At 40.9% G+C, this 26,706-nt stretch overlaps 1 protein-coding gene and 1 long non-coding RNA gene across 2 annotated transcripts in view; one reads left to right on the top strand and one right to left on the bottom strand.

Moving 5' to 3' along the window:
- The window catches only part of LOC125715054 (uncharacterized), a 100,454-nt gene that overhangs the window by 30,576 nt on the left and 43,172 nt on the right, over positions 1–26,706 (top strand). The gene's annotated exons all lie outside the window — the stretch shown is intronic.
- Positions 16,818–26,330, bottom strand: LOC125715052 (paired box protein Pax-9-like). Its single transcript, XM_048986266.1, has 4 exons — positions 26,140–26,330; positions 25,091–25,717; positions 22,909–23,048; positions 16,818–17,933 (listed from the first exon to the last, which is right to left on the bottom strand). The coding sequence occupies exons 1-4, from the start codon at positions 26,141–26,143 to the stop codon at positions 17,679–17,681; spliced, it is 1,026 nt and encodes a 341-aa protein (XP_048842223.1). The 5' UTR covers positions 26,144–26,330; the 3' UTR covers positions 16,818–17,678.

Below are 26,706 nucleotides of genomic sequence, written 5' to 3'. Positions count from 1 at the left end.
CACACCTGCTGTAGAGTCTGACATACATAACAAGACATAATAAAACAGTAAAAGCCCTTTATCATCTAACCCTGTCCTTGTGTAAGTTTCCCTGACTATCAGACTTGCTTTGTATTGCGTTAGATGGATATAGATGAAGCTATTCCATTGTGTGTTTTAGATCAATACTGAGACACCACCTGCTGACTCAGTTCCCAGCCTTCTGCCCTCATCACTACCAACAACAAAACAAGAGGCTTAGTCTGGTTAGCCTGGGTAGCTAGCCCCGCTTGCTTGGAACAGAAAAACAGAGATTTCCAGTGATAGAACAGAGCTGGAGATGCAGATTTTCAGTTTCTGGGTAATAATTAAGGTATGCTAGGTAGTTTGTCCACTAGGGGGCTCCCTGCTCTGAGAACCCCACCTGACTCTAATCAATTCACCAACCAGCATGTTGTGCTCATTAATGAGTAAGAAGGACAGCATGCCTTATCCTGGGACTAAGTAACACTCACACCTCTCTGGACACCACTCATCCTCTGCCAAGACTCAAACAGTCTCCACTTGCCATGTGTTCTCTCATCCTGTTGGCTACCTTTTCTTCTGTGTTTGCTGTCCATCCTTTTTTTATTTAGGAATTTTAAAAAAATGCTTCCATTACTTTTAGGCTTAAGATCTTAATCCCAACCTGGTCAGGGTGGCCTATAGCCTTTTCCAGGCAGCACAGGGCATAAGGCAGGGGAACACCCTGGACGATCGTAGGGAACATACACACATTCAAACATGGGAAATTTAGAGACTCCAATTTAGAGATCTCAGTCACCTAACTACAGCCATAGGACTACAAGAAGAAGCCAGTGTGATCTTGGGAGAACTTGCCAAGTCCACGCAGAAGTCATGAGGCCACCATACTGCCCAAGCTTTAAGTATTTTCACCGATACATTACAGGATTGACCAACCTTCTCTGTTTGATGCTTACTGCATCTGTAGTGTTTAAGGTTCTCTATATATGCTTTATACCATAATTGTCTGGGGAATACATAGTTGCTACTCATCTAGTAAACCTCTTCATTTTCAATTCTCATTCTTGCTCAGTGAACTGCCAATGATATTTAATCATATGTGAATATTAGCTGATGCATCGGCTCCTCTGTCTGCGATTTTAGAGGGTTGCGATGTAACTTTGAGGCCTCTGCTGTCCATATATAGCAGGAGTGGTACACGTGAGGTGGTCTCTGATTGATAGCCTGTCCTGCGACACACACATTCAATGCTGGGTGTAGCTGGATTAATGTTGCTCCAACCCCAGAATGCTGACTGAACACCAGTGTCCTCCTAGATTTTGTGGAACGATCCTTATTTTATAATTTACATTTATTTTATTATAAATTAAGTTCAGCTTGAAGGGAAGAACTTGTGTTTATATCAGAGGGCTGGTGAATGTTCCAGCACCTGTTCAAGTTTGTGCCAGTGTATTGAAAAATACAGAGTGAAAAAGTTGTAAATGAACATAGCTCAACGTAGCTGAAACTAATGTTTCGGGTGTGTGTTGAAATGTTGTAGCTGGTATATGTGCGATCACATTATGTAAATTGTAGCAGGAATTAAGAAAACAAAAATTTTTACAGATTTAATCATTTTTACTCACACAAGATATAGACTCATCCAACAAAATCACACTTTAACACGCGATCGAAAGGTTGACAGGTCAAATCTCAGCGTTTGCATAGTGATTTCACCGTTGGGACTCTAAGCAAATCCCCTAACCCCAATTGCTCTAGGGGCTGGCTGACCCCCTTTCTCCATTGTATGCCACTTCGAATAAAAGCTTCTGCTAAGTAAATACATGTAAATGTTGAAATAGGTGAAGCAGGCAGTCAAATATATTTTAGTTGTGCAAGATAGTATAGTGGTACAATAGCAAGACAACATTTACAATTAAAATCTATTATAAGGAATTATGATTGTTTAGAGAGATTTCGTAGGTAATGCTACATTTAATTGCCTAATCAACATCTTATATCCAGCCTTATTAAATTGTTGATTATTACTATTTTTCAGCATGATTAATATAAAATAGAATGTTTATGATGTGGGGATTTTGCACGGATGTAATCAGATGAAAAGTGCCCCTTAAAAGTGCTCTTTCATACCGATGTTATCTAAACTTAATCAGAATCAAAATACTCCTTGTAAATCTGTCCCAGTATGTTTGGCCAGGGACTGTCTTCCACTTTGGTTCTGTACAATAGGAGACAGAATCTGCGGTTCATGTGAAGAATTGTTTATACAATTATATTTAGGTTTGACTGACCTTGATCAGAAATTTCTCACATTTCTCAGCTTTATTGGCCTTGCAGAAAAGCGTGGCTTTGTAGTGTCCACAACCTTCGGTTAGACCTGATCACTGCATTTTGATGCAATGGATTACTGCCATCTTTATGATCCTGCTCATTAAAATTAACTGTCGGGCTGTAAAAAATTATTTGTTTTAGCACTGCCTTCTGGATTTCCTCATGCACTTATGTAGCAGGTAAGTCCTGCTTCTCTGTGTTGTAAAACGTTCTCTCCTCAATAATAATAATTCATATAATTGTTATGCTCTGCTAGGACTGCCTTCATGTCACAGAAAACTGCTCGTCTAGCTGTTTGTGACTGAGCCAGGTACAGCACTATCCAGTAGCCCATGTGATCTTTGCTTCAGTTTGACAGACGTGCTCCTCCTACCCTTTATTGTAACCATACTGCACTTGTGTGGAGCAGTACAGCTTTCCATTATTCGTCAGATGAACTGACGCAGTAGTGGGCAATGACAACCAGTAATTATTACCAAAACAAGTAATATTTGGTTGTTTGTGTAGTCTTCCTGGCCACATAACCACATGAAACCATTATTTTCAAGTCTTATCTTGTGTTGCAGTGTCAGTTTTTCTTCAGTTTTGATTCCCCATCCCTTGACATTGCCAATCAAACTAATATTTGTACACATTGTACCCCTGAAATAGCTTCATTTCGTAGTTTTAATTTAAAACCAGATAGATATTTACAACGTGTATGACTTTAAAATATAGTCTCGCGCAGCCTGTAGAGGGTACTCTGGTTCTTCAGCAGTGTTGTATTTTTATTTATTTTGTATGTGGTATTTAACAATGATAACAGATATAATGACGGATATGACAATATTGTCAGAGAACTACACTGCTAAACCGTAGCTGAGGAATATCCCACATTTAACAAGGCAATTTAAGAGCCTCTTTAAAAAACAGCTTGTCTTTAAAACTAGGTCCATCAAACCCAACCCCTTTGATCAACCCCATAAACTCCGCCTATTGCCCATTTTTACACCATCATTATTGGGCTCCTGGTCTATCGCTTCTCGGGGTCTCTGAGAGGACATGCAGCCTTGGAGTCAGTGCTGCAGCCTTTAACTGCCCAGGAGGGGCCACCCCTTGATCGTTTAGCCACTTGATGGATTCTTAAAGTAGCTGCTGTCTTAGAGCTGGAACTCTAGGAATGGTCATCTCAAATGTCTCGCCTTTTCACAAAAGCTCCGTCAAGTGCTCAGCCTTGGCCTTGTGCTCTACCCATGGACGTCTGTAATCTCTCAGAACCAGAAGCTTGTGAAATGGAGGCTGAACAGACTGTCTAAATTTTGCACCATTATTCCCGAGACGGTCTGGTCATCCAGTCTCGGCAGCCATCTGCACTCCTACTTTCTCGTCCCCAACCGGAGCAACGTTAAATCTTAAGGTGCCCAGCTCATGTTTTATAAATTGTACTTTTTGGCTACTTTGTTTACATGGTCTGCGCTGTTGTTGTTGAGTAGTACTATGTGCCACATAATTATTCAAGGAGGTTCTAAAACTGTCCTAACTGTCATCTAGATTAGTTTAACACAAATTTAAATGTAACCTTTATGAGCTGCAGTGTTACTGTGATACCTGAAGAATCCTGCAAACACTAAGGAATCTCTGCTTTCACAAAAGCAATTTAATTTTTATTTTTTTTCAATTGTCATGTTGTTTCACTGCTGAAAAGAAGCATCGCATGCAAACATCTCTCCAGGCTCCTGTGTTTAAATCCTCCCGGGCGCGATGCTGGGCCCAGCTTTTACAGCAGGGTAGGAAGGGGACAGGAGGAAATGAGCTGACCCCGGGGTCAATTATGGAGTCGGGGCTTGATGCGAGTCCATGGCCTCGCTGCCCTGTTCACTCTAGGCTAACTGAGGGGTGAGAACAGGTCGCCCAAGTGCACGTGGGGGTTGGGGGGAGAAAACAGAAGGCAGGACGTCAAACCTTGACCCTTGAGTCATGTGCTTTTAATTAAAGCTGATTCAAATTTGTTTACTAGACCCGCAGGTTTTAAATCTCTGGTTTGAACCTCCATCTGCTCCCGTTAGTGTCTTGACCAAGCACACGCGCACTTCTTCTCTCCCTTAGCATGTGTCAGTCTTGTGTTTATGGCGCAGTTTTATGGTCCTCTGGAAGGAACTGAAGCTGTTTGGGAATACCCTAAATTGAATTTTAGGGGACACCCTGTATGCTGTTAACCGGTGGCAGTTGGAGAGGCCGTGCCCCGTCCTGCGGATGCTTAGAGAGCTGGGTGCTTTATGGCCCAGTCAGACAGGCAACTTAATGGCTGCCACATGACCTCTCTATGTGCCAGTCAAGGCCACGCGAGGCGGGCTGTTTGCCTGCCCTCCGCATGCTCACCCCTCCCCTCCCATTCTCGTATCACTGGGACTCGGCAACACCTTCTCTAATGTAGTTTCAATTCAAGATATTCAGAGAAATTATCATATTATCATATTATCATATGCACAATAACAGGCAGTAACACTTAGAGAAAGTAACTTACTCTGAACGCCCTTCTGGCCCCCAGTAAACACAAATTAAACAGAAAACACAAATACAAACTAAGGTGCTTATAATAAGACATCGGATATAAGTACGGCTATGAATAAATATGTAAACACTTCACAATGGACACCTATGGACATATGAGCAGTGTAAACCTATAAACACAGTGTTCACCAGTCCTATGTGCCAGGTTTTTGTACAACACACAGAAGTGTGTGCAAGTGACCAGGTTGCAGTTCAAAGTCTGCAAAAGTACATGTACGTTCTATGCATGAGTGTTAAGTTATGTAACGAACTGCAGTCCCATATCTCTCAATTTAAGTTCCCTTGTTTTTCTGGATTCGTAGAATATATTCCTGTGGGTTGAAATACAGATGGGTGTTTATTAGTTTAGTTTTATTTATCCTCCTTCTGGTGGAAGCAGCCCTTTGTAGATGGTGAGGTCATAGATTACACACAATGCCTCAAGTAACACCCTCCAGGAGTGACCAGAGGTACCACAGTGGTGTTCAGCCTACGGCTGTGAAGTGGAGGGAATGAATCAAGCTGACGGCCTGATTAGTTATGCTCAATTAAATTGATGTCTTATAAATGCCCTCACTGAATGGGACAGAACTGGACCCTGTAAAAGCTGTGCTCAGTGAGATACGGAGAAGGGTTATTTTGGTCCTCAGTGAAAGTACTGAGCAATAATTAACATCACCTGGGAAGGATGATCTCTATCAGTTGTCTTCCTTTTGGGGGGCGGGGGGGGGGGGGGATAACAAACAGGAGGAGATGGTTCATGACTCATTACTGCCCCCGACAGGAGGGTTTTGAAAGAACAGGAATGGGTAGAACTGTTGAGAAGGAGAAAGCATTATTTAAATGTCTTCAGTGATGAGTGCAGTGTTGACAGTTATTTGCAGTTCAGAGAGACTACCTTGTCTCAGCTGTCCTTTTATGCATTTTCAAGGTGGTACAGAGCATTGATTGCATGGCAATCTTGTGGCTTATTATGGCAAGGCTGATCACAAATCCTTGGACGGTAGAGAATACATGACCCTGTGTGTCGTCCCATTTGTCATTCTTGTCACTAAGTGCTAATGCCGCTCGCTCACCTCTGCTCTCACTCTGACTCCACTGGTTGCCCGTCTCTTTCGTGACGGTGTGCAGAGCAAAGTGAGACGCGTGGGTCTCCCGTCTGTTTATTGAGAGCCGACAGCTTTATGGCGGATGTAAAAGGGATCTGCTGCGAGGTGTGTGCGAGGGAGGGCATAGTAAGGCAGCCTTGTGACACCGACACACTCCTTGGGGGGGAGTGGCATGTTTGCATGGGCGACCCAATGCATCATGGGATTCTGTGAAGTGTACTAAAATGCACTGTTTCAGTTCAATGTTCTCATGGATTGGGAATAATGTTATGAAATATTTTCTGGAATATACTGTGATGTATAAACTGGTAGATAATAAGAGATGACAGAGCCCATGAAAGTAAGTCATGGGACATCAAACAAAAAGTATGTTGTTGCATATAATACCAGTTAAAAGTTTAGACATCAAAATGATAAAATAACACGTAGAATTATGCAACAAAAAATTTGCACTTGTTGAAGGGGCAGCTCTTGGTTGACACTCAGAAGTTTGCTGCTTCACATCCGTGGGCCTACAGAGTGATCCCACCATTGGGCCTTTCAGCAATACCTTTAACCCCAGTGCTACTGTCTCATCTACACCAGTTTCACGAGGTGGCCTTCTTAGATGCTTTTCCTCCTGTCCTGAAGGAGCTCCCACACATGCTAAGCACTTATTGAGTGCTTTTCCTTCACTTTTTGGTCAAACTGAATGAATGTTGCATTTATGTAGCACTTTTCACAACACCCAAAGCACTTTCCAGAAGCATTGTGGAGTCACTTCAACCACCACCACTGTGTAGCCCCCACCTGGATGATGCAACAGCAGCCATTCTGCACCAGTACACTCACCACGCAGTGGCTATGGTGGTTAAGGGAATTCACCAGTCAGATTTAGGGGATGATTAGGAGGCCAGTCTTGAAAGGGCCACAGTGGGCAATTTAGCCATGGAATCAGGGTGCCACTCTTCCTCTTTTAAAGGATACCCTGGGATCTTTTATGATCTCACACAGTCAGGACCTCTGTTTTACATCTCATCTAAAGGACGGCACCATTTTTACAGCACAGTGTCCCCATCACTGCACTGGGGCACTGGGACCCACACAGACCACAGGAGGGGCTAACCTGGTGGCCACACCAACACCACTTCCAGCTGCAACCCAGCTTTCCTAGTTGGTCTCCCACTCAAGCATTGGCCAGGCCCAAACCTGCCTCGTTTCCTGGGGAGTACATTGTCTGAACTGCAGGTGGTATGGCTCCTCGTTCAAAATTGTTTTATCTGTGTTTCAGGTGGCCAGGTCATGTGATGCAACACTCTTTCACTGTCCTTTGTAGGCGGCTTGACGTGTCCAAACTTTTGACTCTTACTGTATGATCTTGTTTTCACTTCGAAAATATGCACTTCATTTTATGTTGCACATTTATTATGTTGCTCTGGGATTAAACGAAATAGTAGGCAATTGTTAAGTTTCACTGCGATGGGCTGGCCCCCCATCCTGGGTTGTTCTCTGCCTCGTGCCCATTGCTTCCGGGATAGGCTCCGGACCCCCCGCGACCCAGTAGGATAAGCGGTTTGGAAAATGGATGGATGGATGTTAAGTTTCACTGACTTGGCATGGCTCTAGGTAAGCAGCCTGCCTTTCTGCCACTGCTGTTCAGCACAGCAAGTCTGTGAAACACTCCATCCATCTATGGCCATTAATATGGCAGAAAACATCAGGAGTGCAAATACTGCTGGAAGCCAGCATTGGGTGAGGTTCTGTTGCATCCAGTACCAACCAGAAGGCAGCTTACCAGGCTGAACAATAATTATTTTACACCAAATGTGATTTATGGAATTAGTGCAGGAAATGAGCTGCTCAACAGATTTGGCGGTTTAGTGTTGCATCCTATAGACACAGACACTTTGCTTAATTTAAGACCCCAGGACTCAAATGAGCGATTCCTTAAAATATATTATTATTACTTTAAACATTAGCAACATCTATGTAATAAGTGAATTATTACCAAAAGTCTCGTATTTTTTTTGATTACTTGTGGTTAAGGTTAGGGCTGGGTAGGGGTTAAGGTCGTCATGTTGGGATTAGAGTTTTCCCCATAGAAATGAATGGAGAGTCCCCACAAAGATATTATTACAAATCTGTGTGTGTGTGCTTGTGTGTGTGTGGCTATGTGTGTTCCAGCTGTAACATGTTTGAACATATTTGACTTATTTATTTGTTGCAAACCTGCAAGTGATCTAGATCAGATGAGAATATTTGTTCAGCGCCACTCATATATAGTTAGGTTGGCTCAGACAGGCGTCTCAAGAACGACAATAAAGTGAAGGCCCATCTAGGCATTTCATTTACGTTATTGTCTGATACCTTCATATACAACCTTGTGAGATATTTAAAAGCTGCTGAATCTGTGTGGGCAGTGGTGGCTTAATGGTTAGGGAAGTGCACTTGTAGATTGCGGGTTCATATCCCTGATCAGTAAGGCACCACTGAGGTTCCCTGAGCAAGGTACTGGGTGCTGATTTAGCTGCCCCCTGCTATGTCACATATGGGTTAAATGCAGAGGGCACATTTCGTTGTTGTGTGCTGTGCTGTGTCAACAATGACCACTGATCACTAAATTCTAATTCTAGCTCATTTAATTGTAATTCTGTTGACTCTGTTACTGAATTGGTTGTGTTGTTCACGTAGAGTTCGCAGCTTTACCTGCTCACTGGCGACAGTTACCATGGTTATGGTGTTTTGCATCGTTTTGTGTGGTTTAGTGAAATTGTGAGGATAATTGTATCTTGTGCAATAATGAGAGATTTTTTTTGTTTGGATTTTGTTATTTACTCCTTCTAGATCTAATCTGTAATAGTGCTAAACCTAGATTAATTGACTTATTTGACAGATTTATGTCTTTTGGGACATGATTCGGGTTGATAATTTGAACTCCGAACAATTTGACTATTTTTAAATACAGTGGAAACCGCTTGTAGTGATCACCTCTGTCTGGATTAAATTGATCGCTATAAACAGACGATCATTATAACCAATTTTTTCTATTTCTTTGTCTCAGTCAGATTACCTTCTTAACCGACCTGTATATTTATTACATGAATATAAGGTAATATAATGGAAAGCACCTCAATTTATTTTATTGTTTTGAAAATACAAGTGTTTCAAACGCTTTATCAATTACAGTACTGTACAAATTAAATTACTGAACTGTGTAGAATACGCTTTAATACAGTAAAGCGCTGTACATATTATTCAATTCCATTTTATTTATATAGTGCATTTTCGTAACGTAACATTGTCTCAAAATGCGTATTGTAGTTTCGCTGCTGCATCTCAGTAGCTGGTTTTTCACAGTTTATCATAAGCTTTGATGCATCTGTATTTGTCATTGAAAGAAAATGACTTTCTGTTCCGTCATGTTTTCTGTGCACAGCGCATTATCCTCAGGTAGCGAGTCAGTAGCAGACGGGATACCGCAAGGTTAAGTAGGGCGATCAAAGTGAAGTAAAAAAATACGGTTTTATTTTTTCCATATGTTGTCCTATTTAAAAAGACCCAAAATGAACGTAAGTGAACTATTTGATCACTACAAGCGAGTTATTTAAACGGTATTTGTACAGGAATGATTCTATCCCAAGTTTTTTGATCCATATAAGTGGTTGATTACTATAACCGTGATTATTATATGGGTTTCCACTGGATTCAAATATTTGTATATGATAGCTGTTGTTAAGCTACGTCCTTGAAATCCTACTCAGGATGAACAGAAGAGAGATTCTGGATGTAGTCTGACATTGTTCCAGGTTTCTCCTCTTTTTGGTATATTAACATCTAATTTTATTGATTATGGCCGTCGGTCGAGTATACTTTCTGAGTGATTAATCGAGTAATCGTTTATATACAACATTTGAAGTTTCAACATTTGGCGCGAGGCTGTAACTAACCCTGGACTGGGCGCCAGTTAATTTCATTTTGCACACTTCCGATCAGTTTAGACACTCCAATTGTTCTTTCTTTGGACTGTATGAGGAAATTGGAGGATCTGGAGTAAACCGAGGCACGCACTTACGGAGAACGTACCAACTCCACACACGTAAACCGGCGATATGCAGTGGCAGCGCCGCCATGCCGCCTTCAAATCTTCAGCAGCATGATGGCAGATGTTAGTATCGACGTCGCGCGTAATTTATGAGCAATTTTCATTAGGATTACGCTGAAGGATTTTACTTGTCACAGGGGAAAAAATATGGTTATTATGTACCATATTATGTATTAGTCGATGATGCGGCTCAGAAATACGTAGGAATATAGTAAAAGACTAGCCTACTCCAGAAGGTTGAAGACAACATGTCTTATAATTCTCGTTGGCTAATTGTGTGAGCAGCTCAAACCTGAAAGTCTTCTGAATATCTGCATTTATTTCACTTGTGACGTGCGTACAGTGTGCTTCCATACAAATGACTGTATCACTCTGGACCCTCATCTGCTATCCTCTATTTTTCTTCTGCCATATTGTTGATTAATCGAAAAGGCAAATTGTCATCAATGCTTAAATAAAATATATAGTCATCAAGTTTACTGGAGTATTTGTGACAGCTTTTGTTGACAGTTTTGTTGTGCTTGATCTTAAAATCCGTAAAACCAAAATGAATCTGGATGTGGACATCTCATTGGCCCTTGCTCATCAGCCTTCTTTGAGAAACCTCACTTGGTCCGCTTACCTCTTATGTTTTGGGTGGGGGCCAGAGGGCCGCAGTTAAATCAAGTTTTAGTAAATCATTTCTCACTCGTGCAAATTTCCTGTGGTTTGGGGCTGATTACGTCTTTGCCCCATTAGAATTTGTGGGATTCAGCAGATCAGCTTATGGATATTACAGATTTCAGGTATGCTGCCTAATCACTTGGACAGTCTGCATTACGAAGAGGCTGAGAGGAAATTGCCAGGAAAATAAATTTCTCGTATCTTTGCCTGATGAGGAAGTTCCACTTCACTAGCAATATGTCTCCATATCAGTCCTTCACAATATGGAAACCCCTATATTCTGATGCAAAGCTTGAAAGGCTTTACTACTAATAAAATATCAGTTTCCTTTTTTTAACTGCAGCATTACTACATGTCCCTGTGTTCCTGTAATCTAGGGCATTAAATTCATGTCAGTGTACTAATTGAAAGCAGACTGGGATTAGATTTTAGTAGGGGGATTACGGTGATGGTAGGGCTCCAATTTGTATTCTTTTCTGTAAAACAAGCCACCTGGTATTCATCTTCAATGTAAATACCTGTAGGAACACACATATGAAGAGTGCAAATTGCAGCAATACCATCAGATTTTCTTCACTTATTTCCTTTCATTTTCTGAAAGAGAACCATACGAATAAGTACTTTTGCTTCTTACACTTAATAGGTCTGTTTGAGGATGGAGTCTGCAGTGGTATCACTATGGCCATCTTATCAGTGTCATCACACAGTGTCCATCATCAGCTGTGCAGCTTTCAGCAGGAAAGGGGTAGAATGGTACTTGCTATTGGCTGGGAAGGAAGGGGTCGGGGGTGGACGGGATGAGGAGGCAGGCAGGGTTGGAGGTCAGAGGCCTGTGGAGAGCACAAAGGGCATCCCAGCCTCCAGTAAAAAATCGGGGAATTACCACTGATTTACTTTGCCGGGGTGTCTGTTCTGCGGCAATGGCTGGCGAAGGCTGCTGTCATTTGTAAAATATTCCTGCCAATTAGTTGGCAGAGCGCTCTTGATCTGGGCTGTTTTGATACAGTAATACCCCTGTGCAAAGCGCAGCCCAATTACCCAAATCATCCCCATATGCTGGTGCAGCCTGCCTGCTCGAACGCCGCTGGAAAATCCACTCGGAGTGAGTGGTGGGAACTGCATCGGGCTCACGTGCTCCAGGAGGAAGGCAGCAATGCACCGTCAGGCCTGCTGCCAGGAAACCTCACAGCTCCCGCTACCATAGAATAACAGGAGCCTCTGCACCGGCTGTCTCTTCCATTTCTGTGGCAGGTCTCTGGAGGTCCTCAAGAGTCATGGAGGTGACACTGGGTAATCCACAGTGTCCCTCTGCCCCCTTGTTGTCTGTGAAGGAGGCAACACCTTCAGAAAGTTCTGTTACGAGGTCATAGTGTGTACTGAACCCCGTTGTATTTATTTGCAAAGTTGCAGAAGGTGACAAAAATAAGCTCTCGCCATTACGTCAGATCAGTGGGGCGCGAAGCCACACTTACGTTCGAGCCCTTGCTTTATTTGTTTAGTGCACTGAATCACAAGCGGCATGTAATCGTCAGTCGCAGCAGGTGGAAATTATATCGCCTATCACAAACCGTTCTGCCATTTTGAAGTGATAAAAATATTGGACCGGCTGGTGCATTATGCAAGCGAAATCGGCATGTGTACCAGAGATGATGGTCGGCATTCGAGAGTACAACAGCTGGGCTATTTCTTTGAATTTACCTGGTAATCTTTCAGGACCGAGTTGACATCCTTGAGCGCTGTGCTCTCTGGTACCCATTCCGCGAGGGTTGACAGTAGATGCTTCGGACGGAGTAGCGCATCTGGACCAAATAATGCGTGCGGCCAGGAGAGGCACCGTGGGCCAATCTGATAGGCCTCCGCATCTGCGGTCTGCTGGTCATTTGATTATAGCGTGGAGTGTTTTCATTTTGATTGCATCTCATCCAGAGCTGCCCAGCGGTGACTCCTCCGTGTAATGCTCTTCCATCCCTTATTCAATCCAGACGCAGTACTTAGTATTCAATCCATAATTGAGTATTTAGTGACATATTGAATTTGTTTGATATGGAACTTGGGAGGTTTGAGTCTGCAGGGAAACCTTGCCTGGAAGACCACCAGCTTCCTGTTGCACTAACAGTTTTTATTTCATTCCTAATGTTGTTTACTCACGTTACTGCTATGTACCAACTTGACGTCTCTCGATTTTTTTTTTTGTTCCATTTAAATCAGAATGTTTATGTAAAGTATCAGCTTTAGGAATGTAGTATGGGGAAATCTGCTTGCAGGACAGCTTGTTCTCTGGGTTCTCCTCCGCTCTGTATGTGTTGGCTTTCTGTTTTTTCAGTGAGATCGAGGTCCACTGACAGGAAGCCTAACCAGTGTTAGCTGCATTTTCCTGGAAAGAGAGTCTGAAGCACACAGCAACTGCAATATTTGAATTTATGGCATTATACCGCAGTAGTTAACCTTGTCCCTATCGTGTGCCAAGACCACTGAAACCCCTACCACCTACACATGGGAGACCATGTGACTCTGAGTGATGTTGTTCCAGGCCTTCCATACTAGGCGGTTGCTGACTCAGTCCAGGCCCAGCGCTGGATGCTGGTATGCAATATTGCAGGCAGTGGTATATATGTTGGTATTATATTCAAGCTCTGGTTCTGGAGTTTTCATTTAGTTTGCCGACAATAGCATTTTAATATTTCACAAACTCCTATTCCTTTCCTGCTCATATGCAATATGTTTGGTGCTGAGATGTACAAAGGCTTATTTATAAGTAGTGAAAGAATAAATTTACCCCAACACTGCAGATTGACTCAAAGGCCTATGTCATCATTGAGCAATATTAAAGTATGCTAAATTATTTGCATGGTTTTGGCAGTAGAGTTAGAATACAAATAGGAGCTCCAAAGAGATGGTAATTGTTTTTGTAATATCACTAGGGTAAATTATGATTAGCTTCAAAAACCCAAAAAGCTTGACAACCCACTTATTGGATATCACTATCAGTCTAATCGTAATGATTACAAGGAGAAGTAATAATTTGGCAAGTGTAGATTGAAAATTTGAATAGTTCCTGAGGAGCAGTTGTAGTTAAATAGAATCTGAATTAAGTTGAATTCTGTTGCAGTACAGCAGCAGCATTAATTAATTGATAAACAGGAGGAACAGTCAGACTGGCACCTTTTTAGTGAAGACTTGCAGGTTGTATATCACTGTAGGGTCTGTTTTAGTGAAGCCGGCTCTGGGGTACAGACCCCGTCCTCCTCTGTTAACACAACACAGTCTGTGTTAATTAGTGGTGCCCGCTGGAGCCGTCATTAGGTAAGCTCTAATGGGCTGTGCAGAGCCTTGTGGGCTAGACTGATCAGGGAGTGAGGGCGGGGAGGCAGGGGCCTGAGGCTTATTAACACCACCCGACAGGGCAGGGCACCTTGAAAGCATTAGGGCAGGTACAGCGTAGCTTGTCCATGGCCTGCACTGTTGGGTTGGAAGACTGGGAGACATGGGAGCATGCCAGCAGGCAGCAAGAGGGAGCATGTCAGCAAGCTGGCGTCTATCACGGGCACTAAGATGACCCGGGTCCTGGGCGGCTTTTACTGACATCATCAGTCATACCTTTGCATTGGATGTGCTCTTGCTCATTAGCCGGCATGTTCTCAATTAGCCACATTAGCCTCACTTTGAGCTAAGGCTTTGTAGCCATTCTGCTTGCCACATATTGCTGTTATATTGTAATTTTAATTAGCGTAAATGATATGCCGGCAATAAATATCAGGAACAAAAAGGAGAGAAAACAAAAAAGAATTAACATGAAACACATTAATATTTTTAAGTGCCACATAAATCACTGTGGCTCAGTGGTCAGCACTGTAGCAGTTAGCTTTTAGCTATGTCATGTATTCCAGTGTGTCTATTTGCGTTTGTGTGGTCTACCAGCATTGCTTTTAACAATTTGATCTGAGGCCTCAATTCTTTAGCTGGTCTCTGTTTTTCAGCTGAAACAATTAATTTTTTAAATAAACGCTTTCTCTTGTTCCATTGGGGAAGTTAGACAAAAAAACAGCTAGCAGGATATACATTTGCCCGTAAACGAGACAGCTTTTACTTTGATGGGGGCAGGGGGGACATTTTGCATTAATGCTGTTACATCGTGCGCCATATATTTTCACCAAAAATCCAGATTTTTGTGCCCCTTAAGCATTTGATATTGAATCGTCCCAAATGTGTCACTTATAAAATTTGTATCATTTCCTATGTTGCTTGTACACTGATTTTTAAACTGTTTTGGAAATGTCTATCAAATACATTGGGGGGGGGGGAATGGGGGCGTAAATGTAAAACACAATGGAGCTCCGGGCCCTCAGGATGACCGACCTCACACACTGCGGCTTTCCGTGCCAGAGCTGGCGATCCGCTAGCAGCAGGTCATGGAATTTTATATGGCTGAGCTGCACTGGGATTTGTTTAAATGTTAGTAATTTTGGGGCGGGAAGCTTTGTCTGCGTTTAGTGAACTGCTGAACACTCAGCTGCCACCGGAGCACACCGATGTGCGGCTGTAACGTTCAGTAAGGCGCTGCCGTGAATATTGAAGCTGTGATCCGGACTCATTTCACTCAGATGCCACTTAAACTACCACTCAGTTGGTTCAAACGAATTTTGAAAATTCATTTCTGAGACGCTCAAAGATAATGCAACATGGGATTCTTGGGCTGGAATGTTAAATTCAATTTTCATGTCTGATTTCCACATGATTGTTCAGCCGCTGGTATAATCCGCACACCGAAGTGTTAGCATCGCTGCGTCCTGCCCTTCCATGGTGTTCATCGTCGGCCTTGCAAGGGAGCGGTGACACAGAGCCGTGTTTGCAGCAAGGTGTCAAGGTGAAATGGGAGAAGCACTCTGCCATGTTGGAAACCAAGAGCACAGTCACTGATGGAACTACAATCTAGAACCTGGATGTAATTACACAGAGGCTGCTGATCCTGCCTTTCTTTGTGGTTTGTGGTATCACAGTGATGCAGGACTTCAGACATACAGAAATATATAACCAGCTGGCGTATGTATTTAATGTAATATATAAGTTGTATGTGTCTAGTGGCATGGCTGCCTACACGCTCAATGAAACACCTTTGTCGTTCTTGCACCTTTGTCTATGAACAATGGCTCCCTCAGGCTCATAACCAACAGGCCCTTGGCTTTCACGATCCCTAAGCTTAACACTGCCCTACAAATATATTGCTTCAATGGTTTGTAGATGATCGACTATCCAAAAATAATTGAAATTTTTGCCTATTTGGCCCTTACAGAACATTTTCTGTAATCTGTTCATAGCAATACCTTTTTCTCCTGGCCTAAACTGTATAGATGAGATACTTGTGGTAACTGTATAAGTGCAGTTTCTAATTTTTAGCCAAATGGAATAAAACGTGTGAAATATACAGTTTTTTCCCCGTAATTCTAAATTGTTCTATTATTAAATTTCTCACCTGCCTAATTGTATAACCACCTTGCGTTTTGCTCGTTTCAGAGCATGGAATTGGTTAAGTTGTTTTAATGAACTTGATTGATTGGAATGGGAATGCGGATCAGATCCCGTCTGCAGTGTTGCGAGGCAGATGATGTGGTGCAAAAAGTAATAGTTGTGAATATGGAATTTGGTGTTAGAAATGCATTTTTTAATTGAAAGCAGACGCCCTTGTCCAAAAAGCATGTTTTATAAAACTCGTTACTCAGAATCTCCACCCTAAAGCAGAAGGGCTTCACCTAAGGTCACAGACCAAATCCTGAAGCATGACACATTGTTGCTCAGAGGAGCTGAGCTTAACATATCCATATGCATGGCCACCACTAACAACTTACGCTTTCAATATTTATGCTCGACTGTTAACTGTCATGTGACCCGGTGCATGGATTGGTCAGCCTTCTGTCTCTTACAATTTAGCTTAAAGGCGAGATGTCAAACAAGCTTTGGTTCCTCATCAGTCACCTGAAGCCAGCTGTTTATCTGACTGGCCTAATTGATTAAATACATTCAGACTAAAGTAACACTTTGCGCCAGGCAAACTGATATTAGCCGTGAAGCTTCGGTAGGGAAGAAAGTTGGCAGACGCAGCAGAATTCCTGGGTGTGATTGCACTTTATTCAAATACCCAATGCACCATAATAAATAAATGAGAATATACATTTTAGAACTTGCATAATTTTATATAAAAAACAATTTCAACTGAATAACTAAATTTACTCCCAGGACAGGGTAGCTAACCCATGATTTTTTTTTTCTGCAATGTTCTCTGAATTTCTCTGCAGTTTGCATTTGCTCCTCATCTCCTGGGGGTTTCTGGGTACTAAGATTTCCTCCCACTGCCCAGAGTCATGCAGTTAGGCGAATGGCATTTCTAAATTCTCTGTGTGATCGTGTGAGTGCGTGCATGCGTGTGCTCTGCGACGGACTGGTATCCTGTCCAGGGTGCCAAGAACCTTTTGCCCTAAGCTAACCTGGGGATAAGCTCCAGGCCCTGTGCCTCTGTCCAGGATAAGTTGTTAATGGATGGATAAATGGATGGATAATTTCTTTTAACTGAGCCTTTACGTTTAACTGTAGCTGCTATTCTGCAGGATATTTCAAAAGAAAAACATAAAGAAAATTGCCTGCAGAGTTTAATATTGGAGGGGGACACAAACTAATACAAAGGTCTATTTTTTACGGATATTCCTGTGGTAACAATGAAAAAGGAAAACTATGGCCCAGAATGCAGTGGGGTGACCTGCGCTGCCAGAAGTCCTCAAATACAGATCTGTTTCAGCCAGAGTATATCTGATCCCCTGGGACGCTCAGTTGTCTTGCGGACCGAAGTGCAGAGAGTTGACGGGGCAGCATAGATCCTCTGTGGAATCCTTGTCAGCAAGGCAATGCTGTGGTAGGTCAGTCTCTGGGGTGCAAAGCCAATCAGAATCCACCTGATACAGTAGGGGAGGGGATTACAGCACAGAGGCGGGCACGCGATGGCTGCTTTCGCTGCCACCCGACATGTTCTTGAGGGAAAGTGGGGAGGTGATGTCACAGCTGTGTGGGGACAGGCCGCCGCCATTGGCTGGCTGCCACACAGGTCCTGTCATGTACCCCGAGGCTGCTGCGCTGTAGCCCATGTAGGGCGATGCTGGGGTGGCCGGCTGATAGGGAGGAAGGCTGGGTACTCTGACGCAGCTGCTCACTCTGGACAATCTGTTTGGCATCTGGATGAAAAGGACATTCAGAAAAGCGATACAATAGGTATCTAGTGAGGTTAAAGCATGGATAGCTCGCATGGCACAAAGGAGAGGAAAAATATTAGGATAAGATGATCCACAACTAACAGAAGAAGTGGTATGTTGGATGTTGAACCGTTTCAACTGGAAAGCTGTCAGCAAGCTTAGCAGGCACTGCTGCAGTGGAGCTCCCATGGATGCAGTCTGGATGATAGGACTAGATTAGGTCCTTTACTATGGCTAGTACTTGAGCTGCTGTCCTGGCCAATTACCCACAATCCAGTGGGATACATTACATCCAGACACTCCCCTTGATAGACTACGCTCTGTAAAATACTGTGTAATGAATACTGTCTTCGATGGTTTTGAGCTGTTGAAGATAAATGCCTTTGGATTTACGGCGTTCTCCGGATCGCCTTGCTATCGCAGGCATTTCGGAAAGCAGACGAAAAAAGTACGGCAAGTTTCGGTAGATTGTAACTGATTTAGCCACGCTAGTTTTTGATCGTTTTTTTCAGACTTGTATGTAGTAAACCCTATATAACGCATATAATACGAGATCTACTGCATTTCGTGTAATTATTACATTTACAAAACTTTACAATAAGCACTTGGGGGATTAAAAACCGATGTATTCAGAATGTATTTCATTTGAAACGCAACGTTTAACTTGAAGCAAAACTTAAAGCACGTCTACCAGTACATCTTACGTACTTATCTACCCTACAAAAATTTTTTAAAGAAACATATTCCTTCTTGAAGTATTGTTCCATTTAGGTAGGAGCAAATACAATAGGCACCGCAGGTGTTCAGTTATTGCACGTGTTCTGATACTCAGCCTCAGCTGTGTACACGCTGACAGGCCTGACATCGGGTTACTTTTCATGGTTTATATAGAAACTTTGTTTGGCTTCCTGAACTTTAAATCGCATGCGCTTATTCGGAATTGCTCATCTATTGTATTTGTTTTTAACGCGTGGAATGAATATTTTCATTTACAGTTATGCGCTACTGAAATTCACACTGTCATGATTGAAGAAGTTAATGCGATTCACCCGTAATAATGGCAAAATAGTGATTCCTTCGCCTGTCTTAATGAGCGTGTTTTCAAATTTTCTCGATAAAGACTTTTGGAAAAAATGTAGGTCTAAATTCAAATTATAACTTTGATATGAAAATTGTGAAATAAACCTTTTCCTATTTGTCTGTTTGTGTCTGGCTAATGCAGTCATTTATTTAATTTAATGCATAAGCCTATATTCAACCTCCCAAGTAGCCTATTCGCCGATAGCTTTCGCTAAAAGTGCTGTACAGTTTCTATATTTTTGGTTTCATAAAACTAAACCACTTGTGACTGAAAATCACAACTTTTGCAAATATACTTAAAGTCGAATAAAGATACGCAAATTTAATTACGCTGAAGATTTTTAGAATAAGAATTTTTTTAAACAAAAATAAAACGGCTGTACAGATATTAGAGAACTTAATCAGAGAGGTTTTCAACCAAGGCAAGACGTTTATATTTATGGAAACCTAGACGTAGTTTAAACGAACCATCTTTTCAACATAAAAAATCAGACCTACATAACAAATCCGCTTAAAGACCCAAATTTTCCTTACAGGCGTTTAGAACAGACAATATGTTCAAATGCATGCTATTATAAAGAAGAGAATACAGAAGACAAAATCAGATTAACCCGATATTTATGTTAAAGTCATTTAAAGACATTATGTCTATAATAATCTTATAAACACAATTACTTATTCGCTCTACAATTGCATCTCTTATATGCCATTTTAATGGAGATATAATTCCATGGGAAAAAATATGTAATTTGAGGCAAAGCTGATAGTAATTGTTTAACCTTAAATTACTAGTATATACAGTAAGTAAATTTCATATGTGGTCGTTTGAATAGTACTAAGTTTCTTACATTTTTATTTTCGTTTTTCAGTCAAATGATAACAGTCCTTGTCAAATCTACTTTTGTTATAATACGTCGATGAGTTTCTGTATGTTTAAAGTAAAGTAATATCAGGCAAGCTGCATTTAAACGTGTATAGTAACTGTCTAACAACCAGGAACTTGTTCTTCTTTAGCATGAAATAGTTTCACATCATGATAAATCTATATTTAGTTCACTAAGACTGCTGGATCTCAGACTCAGGTGTTCGGTTGTAAGAAAGACCTATTAACGCTGTAACGCTATGTATACGTGTCAAGTTTACTAACGAAAGCACATCGTGAAATTTCTTCCAAATAATTCGCTATGAAATGGCATATTTTTCATGTTTCTATAAAAAGCAGGCCTACATTCTAAAATGTAGTCTTTCTAAAATATCATTCCCCCCCCCCCTTGATATACACCGGACTGTGAGCTTTCGATATTAAATCGTCGACGCATAATGTAATCATAGATTTAGCATGGGGTCGGCAGAACATTGTGAGAAGTATTTACTGAACTGAAGGAAAACATTAGAAATAAAGGTTAATGGCTGGGTAGATGGAACCCAAAGCCTCGCCATAACAGGTTTGTTAGTCCTGTGGTCTTGCTCGTTGTGTAGCGCGATTGTTGTACTCAAAGTATCATAATATCACAATCGTAGCATGATGCAGTTGCATTTTAAATATATCAACAGATTTAAAGGAAACCTTAAATATCTACACATTATATTTGTTAATTTTATTAAAGGCACAGGATGCTCTGAGTTAATAAGATGTAATTAGGCCTATATGACACTAGCAAACACCGAAGCAACTATAGTTCCTTCTTCTCTAAAGTGTGAAATATCAAGAGACCACGAGGGGACATTAGACTCTCCAGTAATCGTTAAACTACATCTGCCAAGCAGAAATGAAGCTTTATCCATTTTAAGATGCTATTCCTCATCCGAAAAGTTCAGTCATTTAGTCATTAAATAATCAGTTGCTCCATTGCCCTTTTCAAAGTGTTTTAAGGAAAAAAAATCGACTACAGCTGTTATTAATTAAAACTTGGAGACAATGGTAGCAGTCCAAAAAGTTATATTTATTCTTAATTAAAATCCTATCTGTCAAAATGCGTAATTGATAAACTAGTTAATGTAATTATCCTGTTAAGTGTGCATGACCTTCCTAATATTAAGACTTTGAAAAAGGTTAAAACATTTTCCAAGACAAGGGAATAGATATATGATCACTCAAACCTTGTTTTCCTCCCAGGAACAGGGGTGTCTTAATGCACGGGCTTACCCGCGCTGAAGCCCAGGGGCCTCCGCTTATTGGGGTCTCGGTTACTTTTGTTGAATTAAATTTTAGACCTAGATTTCGCGGAATTGTCTCGCACTGAAAGATAAAATGTCGTGTCCCGTTGTGAACCATTTGAACCATATTTTCGTGACCGTACAGTCCGGATTCCGCGACCATTTTCTAAACGTCGGGAGCCCCTGCCCACCTCGGTTAACCACATCAGCGCAGAAAATAGTGGGGGGGCCAACTGACCACTCAAATAGCCCAGGGACCTCTGACCATGTTAATGCGTCTCTGCCCAGGAGTAAAGAGCAGTATTAAACAAACCATAACCTTTAATTACTACGCAAAACTGTTTCAAACTTTTCTTATAAAATGTTAAGCTACACTTGTTTGTCACAGATAAAGTGATAAGATTAACAAATTAATTTAGCAAATTAGATTAGTTATTTATCTGATGATTATAAATCTCTTTAGAATACAGGAAAAAAAACGTTTTCTGCATATACATTTTCATCTCATAGTTAACATTAAAATAAATAAATACAATTTAAAATGTCACTATTGTTTGTTAAATGCACGGCGCGGAAAACATTAAGTGCAGATCTATTTTATGTATTTTAAAATATTACATTTTAACAGTTCTAAATGTGTTTTCTATGCAAAAGTAATGCTGATCAAAAATAGCAAAATTCGTATCCGTTTCCACGACCCAGTGTTATGACATTAATCGTTCGGTTCATCACGTTTGGCGAAATGAATATGAAGTGTATGAAATGTGAGTTCGAAGGACCGTTATTGTTACCGTTACCGTTATTTGTACATTTTCACGGTTAACGTTTCCACTCACTATCCAAAATTACCTTGTCATTCCATTTGAGATATAGAGCTACTGCAATTTCAGCGCCTAACCCCTTACTTGTGAATTGTGAGACTAATATCATTTAAATGTAGTATTACCTATATTAGGTGCATACATAATATTTTTATTTTTAAAGGAAGGTAGATTTTTGCCATGCTAATTTTGTAACCGCTGAATTTGACAGCAGGTTCATTTGTATTTTGATAATATCTTAAACGCTGAATTTACGAATGAACAGTTGTGACCTTTTTACGATACAGTCTACAGTTCAATATTTTAATAAACGCAACCCGTAGTACACAAATGAACAGCTGAGTTTGTTGTCTTGTCCCTTAGATGTTAATTCCTCCCGACAGCGAGAATGCACTTAACAGTGGCTTCAGCATCAGTGCCACATACAAAATCATCATTTATTTCTTTGTATATTTAACATTTTTAACATACGGTTTTCACATTACGGTCCGTAAAGGATTGACTAACCATCCTACAAAGACAGAATCATTTGTTAAAAAATTGCGGAATAAGTTGTTAGCCCCAGTATTACCAACACAAAAATCGTTGACAAGCTATAGACGACTTAATTTGGTAGGGGAGACGACTTAATTACAATAAAGGAGTCTCTGGTGTGATCAACGCTTTCCCATCCCGATTGAGGGCCTAGTCTTTTTGGTGACCATTTACAAAACATGAAATTGCAGAATAAATATTACATTGAATCTGCGTTTACCAGCATACGCCAAAATAATTGCATAAACGACACTTGTCACCAAATTTAAAATATTCCCAATAAACTGTGAAATAATACCTGCAATACATTGCAATTTCGTGAAATATCACTGAGTCAAAGGGACAATAAAAGATTCTGGTTTTACCTGCGCGTATTTTGTGTTCAGTTCTAAGTGCGGTTTATCCAAGTCATTGGCACGCGGCGAACTTGTTGTGGGAAAATTAATCCTGTTTATAGTCGTCCACTCTTCTACTTTGGCACCGTGCATGGGCGGGCTGTCGCAAACTGGGGAAAAGTAGAAGACAGTTAAATTGGAGACAATGAAAAATGAAACAGACAACACCCGAAACTGAAAGCACGGCAATGTAATGACCTAAATAATAACAAACCCGCCTACAATTGCTTAAGGCAATATGTAGATGTATACGTTCCGTGGAAGTGGTCAATGAGTTGCATTATATATGCTTAAATAAACTAAACATATTTAAGAAATTTCAAAACGGAATGAGTATGATAAAAGCCAATAAATAAAGGATGACTGGCAACGTAAAAATAAAATAGCCTTTGAAGTCGCATCTTTAAGAGATCTCGGTTTTGGCGCTCTTAAATCATCTTACCATTTGCATTCCGAACGGACGTATTAATCAGGCATAGCAGAAGTGATCTGGACTGACACTGAGTTGTGTGATCAGAGAAGCAACATAAATCAAACTCCGTTTACTTATCAGGCTTTTCCCTAGTCATCTTTGTGGAGAATTAAGTACTAAACACACTGTTACTGTACATACGCGCATATCTGAGACGTTAGTCAGTAAACAGCTTCCTAAAATATATAATTTATAGTTTCTAAAATATCATAATGAACAGTATGTGGACATCTTGTAAATTCATCATTGTATACATTCTCCAAACCTAAATACGTCTGATAGTCCCAGGTCTAAAAGAGTAATAGAAACACCCGACAAACACAAGTAGGCCCAGTAACATTTTTTTTCCTAAAATAAACTTTAGATCTTCTTTTTAAAACAATGTCATTAATACACGAATACAACAGCAGCCAAATTCATTTTCCTTTGATGTCGATGAGATTTGTGCATATATGGCTTAAGATATTAATCCATATTGAAGAGTATAATAAAGGCATCAAACAAAATAAACCACAGACACAGAAATATAAATATTTGCAAAAAAAGAAAATGATCAGTTTGGGAAACACGCGCCTGTAAGATGATTAAAATAACAGAATTAATAGCTATTGAGGTAACTTCGGCTTTCAGACCTTACTAGTAACATCTAAGTCTCATTTGTAAATGCATAAATTGCATATAAAACATCTGTTTTTTATATATATTTCTCAAAGAACGTTGAGGAGAGCCGATGTTTCAAATTGTAAAATCTGAATACTATCTGCAGTCGTCAAGGTATGAGTGTAATGACAAGGAATCCTGGCTGATTAATCTGTTGGATATATTTCGATTTTATTTATTTATTTATTTATTTGGGGGGGGGGGGTGTTCTCCTTACCAACAAACCAAGCAAGATATAACTCCTGCCACACTATTTAGACAAAATGTTGTCTGATTTAAAAAATACCCTCAAGACAAAGTTTTCTGTGCTGTTCGTTCAATGCAGTGTCCTTTTAAACCAACACACATTAACACAAACCCTGTAATGTGTTTTTCTCATGGTTAGATTAAATCAAAAACACACTCATCTATCCAGGGATATCCGTGCTACTTATGGAAGAGAAAGAAAGAAAAAAACCGTACAAGAAATAACTGGGGAAAAAACTTATTCCAAGACTGTTCTACTCATACTAGAAAGCTGGCTCAGCTTTTTCGGTGTTGGTAGACGTTTTTCTAACACCAGTCTGGCTCTCGAAAACGGTAGCGAGTGCAGGGTGACTTAGCTCTCATTTATATTTTCATTTTGTTTCCCTTCTCCTGCGCCTTCCCTTCGTCAACCCCCTAATATTCTACATCCGCTCCATAATTGTAACACCAACCCCCAAACCATCTGTTTCAATGTAACCAAACTAGAATCATCCGCCCAGCAAAGAAAACAATTGGTTTTTCCACTTGCTTGTTTATTAATGTATCTTAATTGATAATTACTGACATGTAAGCATTGTATTACTGTTTATTGATACGAATAACCAAATAGATTTCTGTCTTAAACAAGTTTTTTTGGGTATTGTTTATAGAAATTAAACGCCAGTAGGCCTACATGAAGAACTTAAGAAAATCGTTTACTCCAATTGTCTCATGTGGGACTGGTCAATCTAAACCGCATAACATTCTCCTAAAACATTTAAGCGATCGCCTTACTTTGCTGTTCTGTTATGGACCGAATTCCCAGAATGTCGGTGACGGAATGAGAGGACGGCCATATTCTGTGCATTGCCATATGTCCGGGAAGGGTGGGCATGCCAGGTGGAGTTGGCACTTTTCTGGTATTTATGGATGTTGGGTACGAGTAGATATGGTTGCAAGGAAGCGATGGCTGCGGCGGAACGTGGGACGACTGTTTGTTGAGCTCCCCGTGGTTATGCTGTGATAAGCTTCCAATCTTGTTGCGAAGGATTCGACTGATGGAACTGACGGAGGGAAGGTTAAATTTATCACACACCCCGTCGGCTAGGAGTCTGTCCCGAATTTCCCAAGCGAAAATACCCGGGTCTCTCTGTTTGTATGTCCGTATGTGTTTGACCACTGTAGGGGTGGTGACTCTTGGCTTGCTCCCTCCTATGGCGCCTGGTAATATGGATCCAGTCTCGTTGTATCGGGCCAGAATCTTGCTGACACAACCATGGGAAACCCGAAGTTGTCTGCTGATGTCGCATGGCCTGATGCCGAGTTGTGCTAGTTCTACAATCCTGATCCGGATGGCGTTTGGTAAAGGTCTGCCATTAACGAAAACACCGCCTAGCTGGTTCACCTCCCCAAAGGCAGGCTCTGAAGTAAGAGAGAGAACAGCACATAACACGTCTGTATTGTTTTGAACATGACTAATCCTAATACAAATTTAGTTTTTTCTCGTGGAACGTGTACTTTCCTCTTTGCTACAACAGCATGCAAAGTCAAGAGAAAAGAACGCGTAGCAGATTAAATAGCCTACTGCTTTTCAATATTACATAACTACTTTAATTGTACACTACACTACTGCATAGCAGTGGCATTTTGAACAATGTATTGTTTATCCACATGCCCCTCATTAATTATATATAGTTGATTCCAAAAATAATTTTACGTTTCTAATAGACGATCTTTAGCCATATTTTAAATAACCGTCAGAACACTTTTGAACGTTGTCCCATCTGTTGAAAATGTGCTCCAGTGTAAAACCTTTGACTTCTTTGGCATTATATAGTACGTACCCATATCTTGAAGCCCTCCAGCGTTTATGCAGATTGACGAATTGCACTTTTTCGTCCAGTTCGGAGTCCAAGACTTCTGCTACCCGTGCAAGGATATTCACTTTCCACTTTTTAGTGGGACGGGGGGATCGGGGGTTTTGTGTCCGGAATTCTCGTGACATTCCGAATGCACCAATGGGCTGAACTTCCAAAAATACTTCATCCATCGTGTCAATTTAACCAATAAGGTTTCGACTTCCTCCACAAATGTCTTTCTATTGGTCAGATAACTTGACATGACAGCGCCATTGAGGATTTCTTCGCGTCTTTGAAAACTGGCAACCAAGATAGTCTAACATTCAAATGAATTTTAACAACGTGTGAACGGTAAGTTAATTCAGATACACAAACGCATTGGTTTATGTAACCTAAATAATGCAAGGAAACGTACTTTAGTTAATTAGTTAATTAATGCATTTGAGCTAGATTGCTGCTGCCACAGTATAATCCGCCATCATGTAGGTGTAGGTAGCCCATATTTGCCGCGGACGGTAAATTTTGTAATTAACGATTCCCGTTAATTGTAAG

Source organism: Brienomyrus brachyistius, chromosome 19 (genome assembly GCF_023856365.1).
Source record: "Brienomyrus brachyistius isolate T26 chromosome 19, BBRACH_0.4, whole genome shotgun sequence".
Classification (NCBI taxonomy): Eukaryota; Metazoa; Chordata; class Actinopteri; order Osteoglossiformes; family Mormyridae; genus Brienomyrus; species Brienomyrus brachyistius.
The sequence above is the reverse complement of the archived record's forward strand: the minus strand, read 5'-3'. Positions and strand labels throughout refer to the sequence as shown.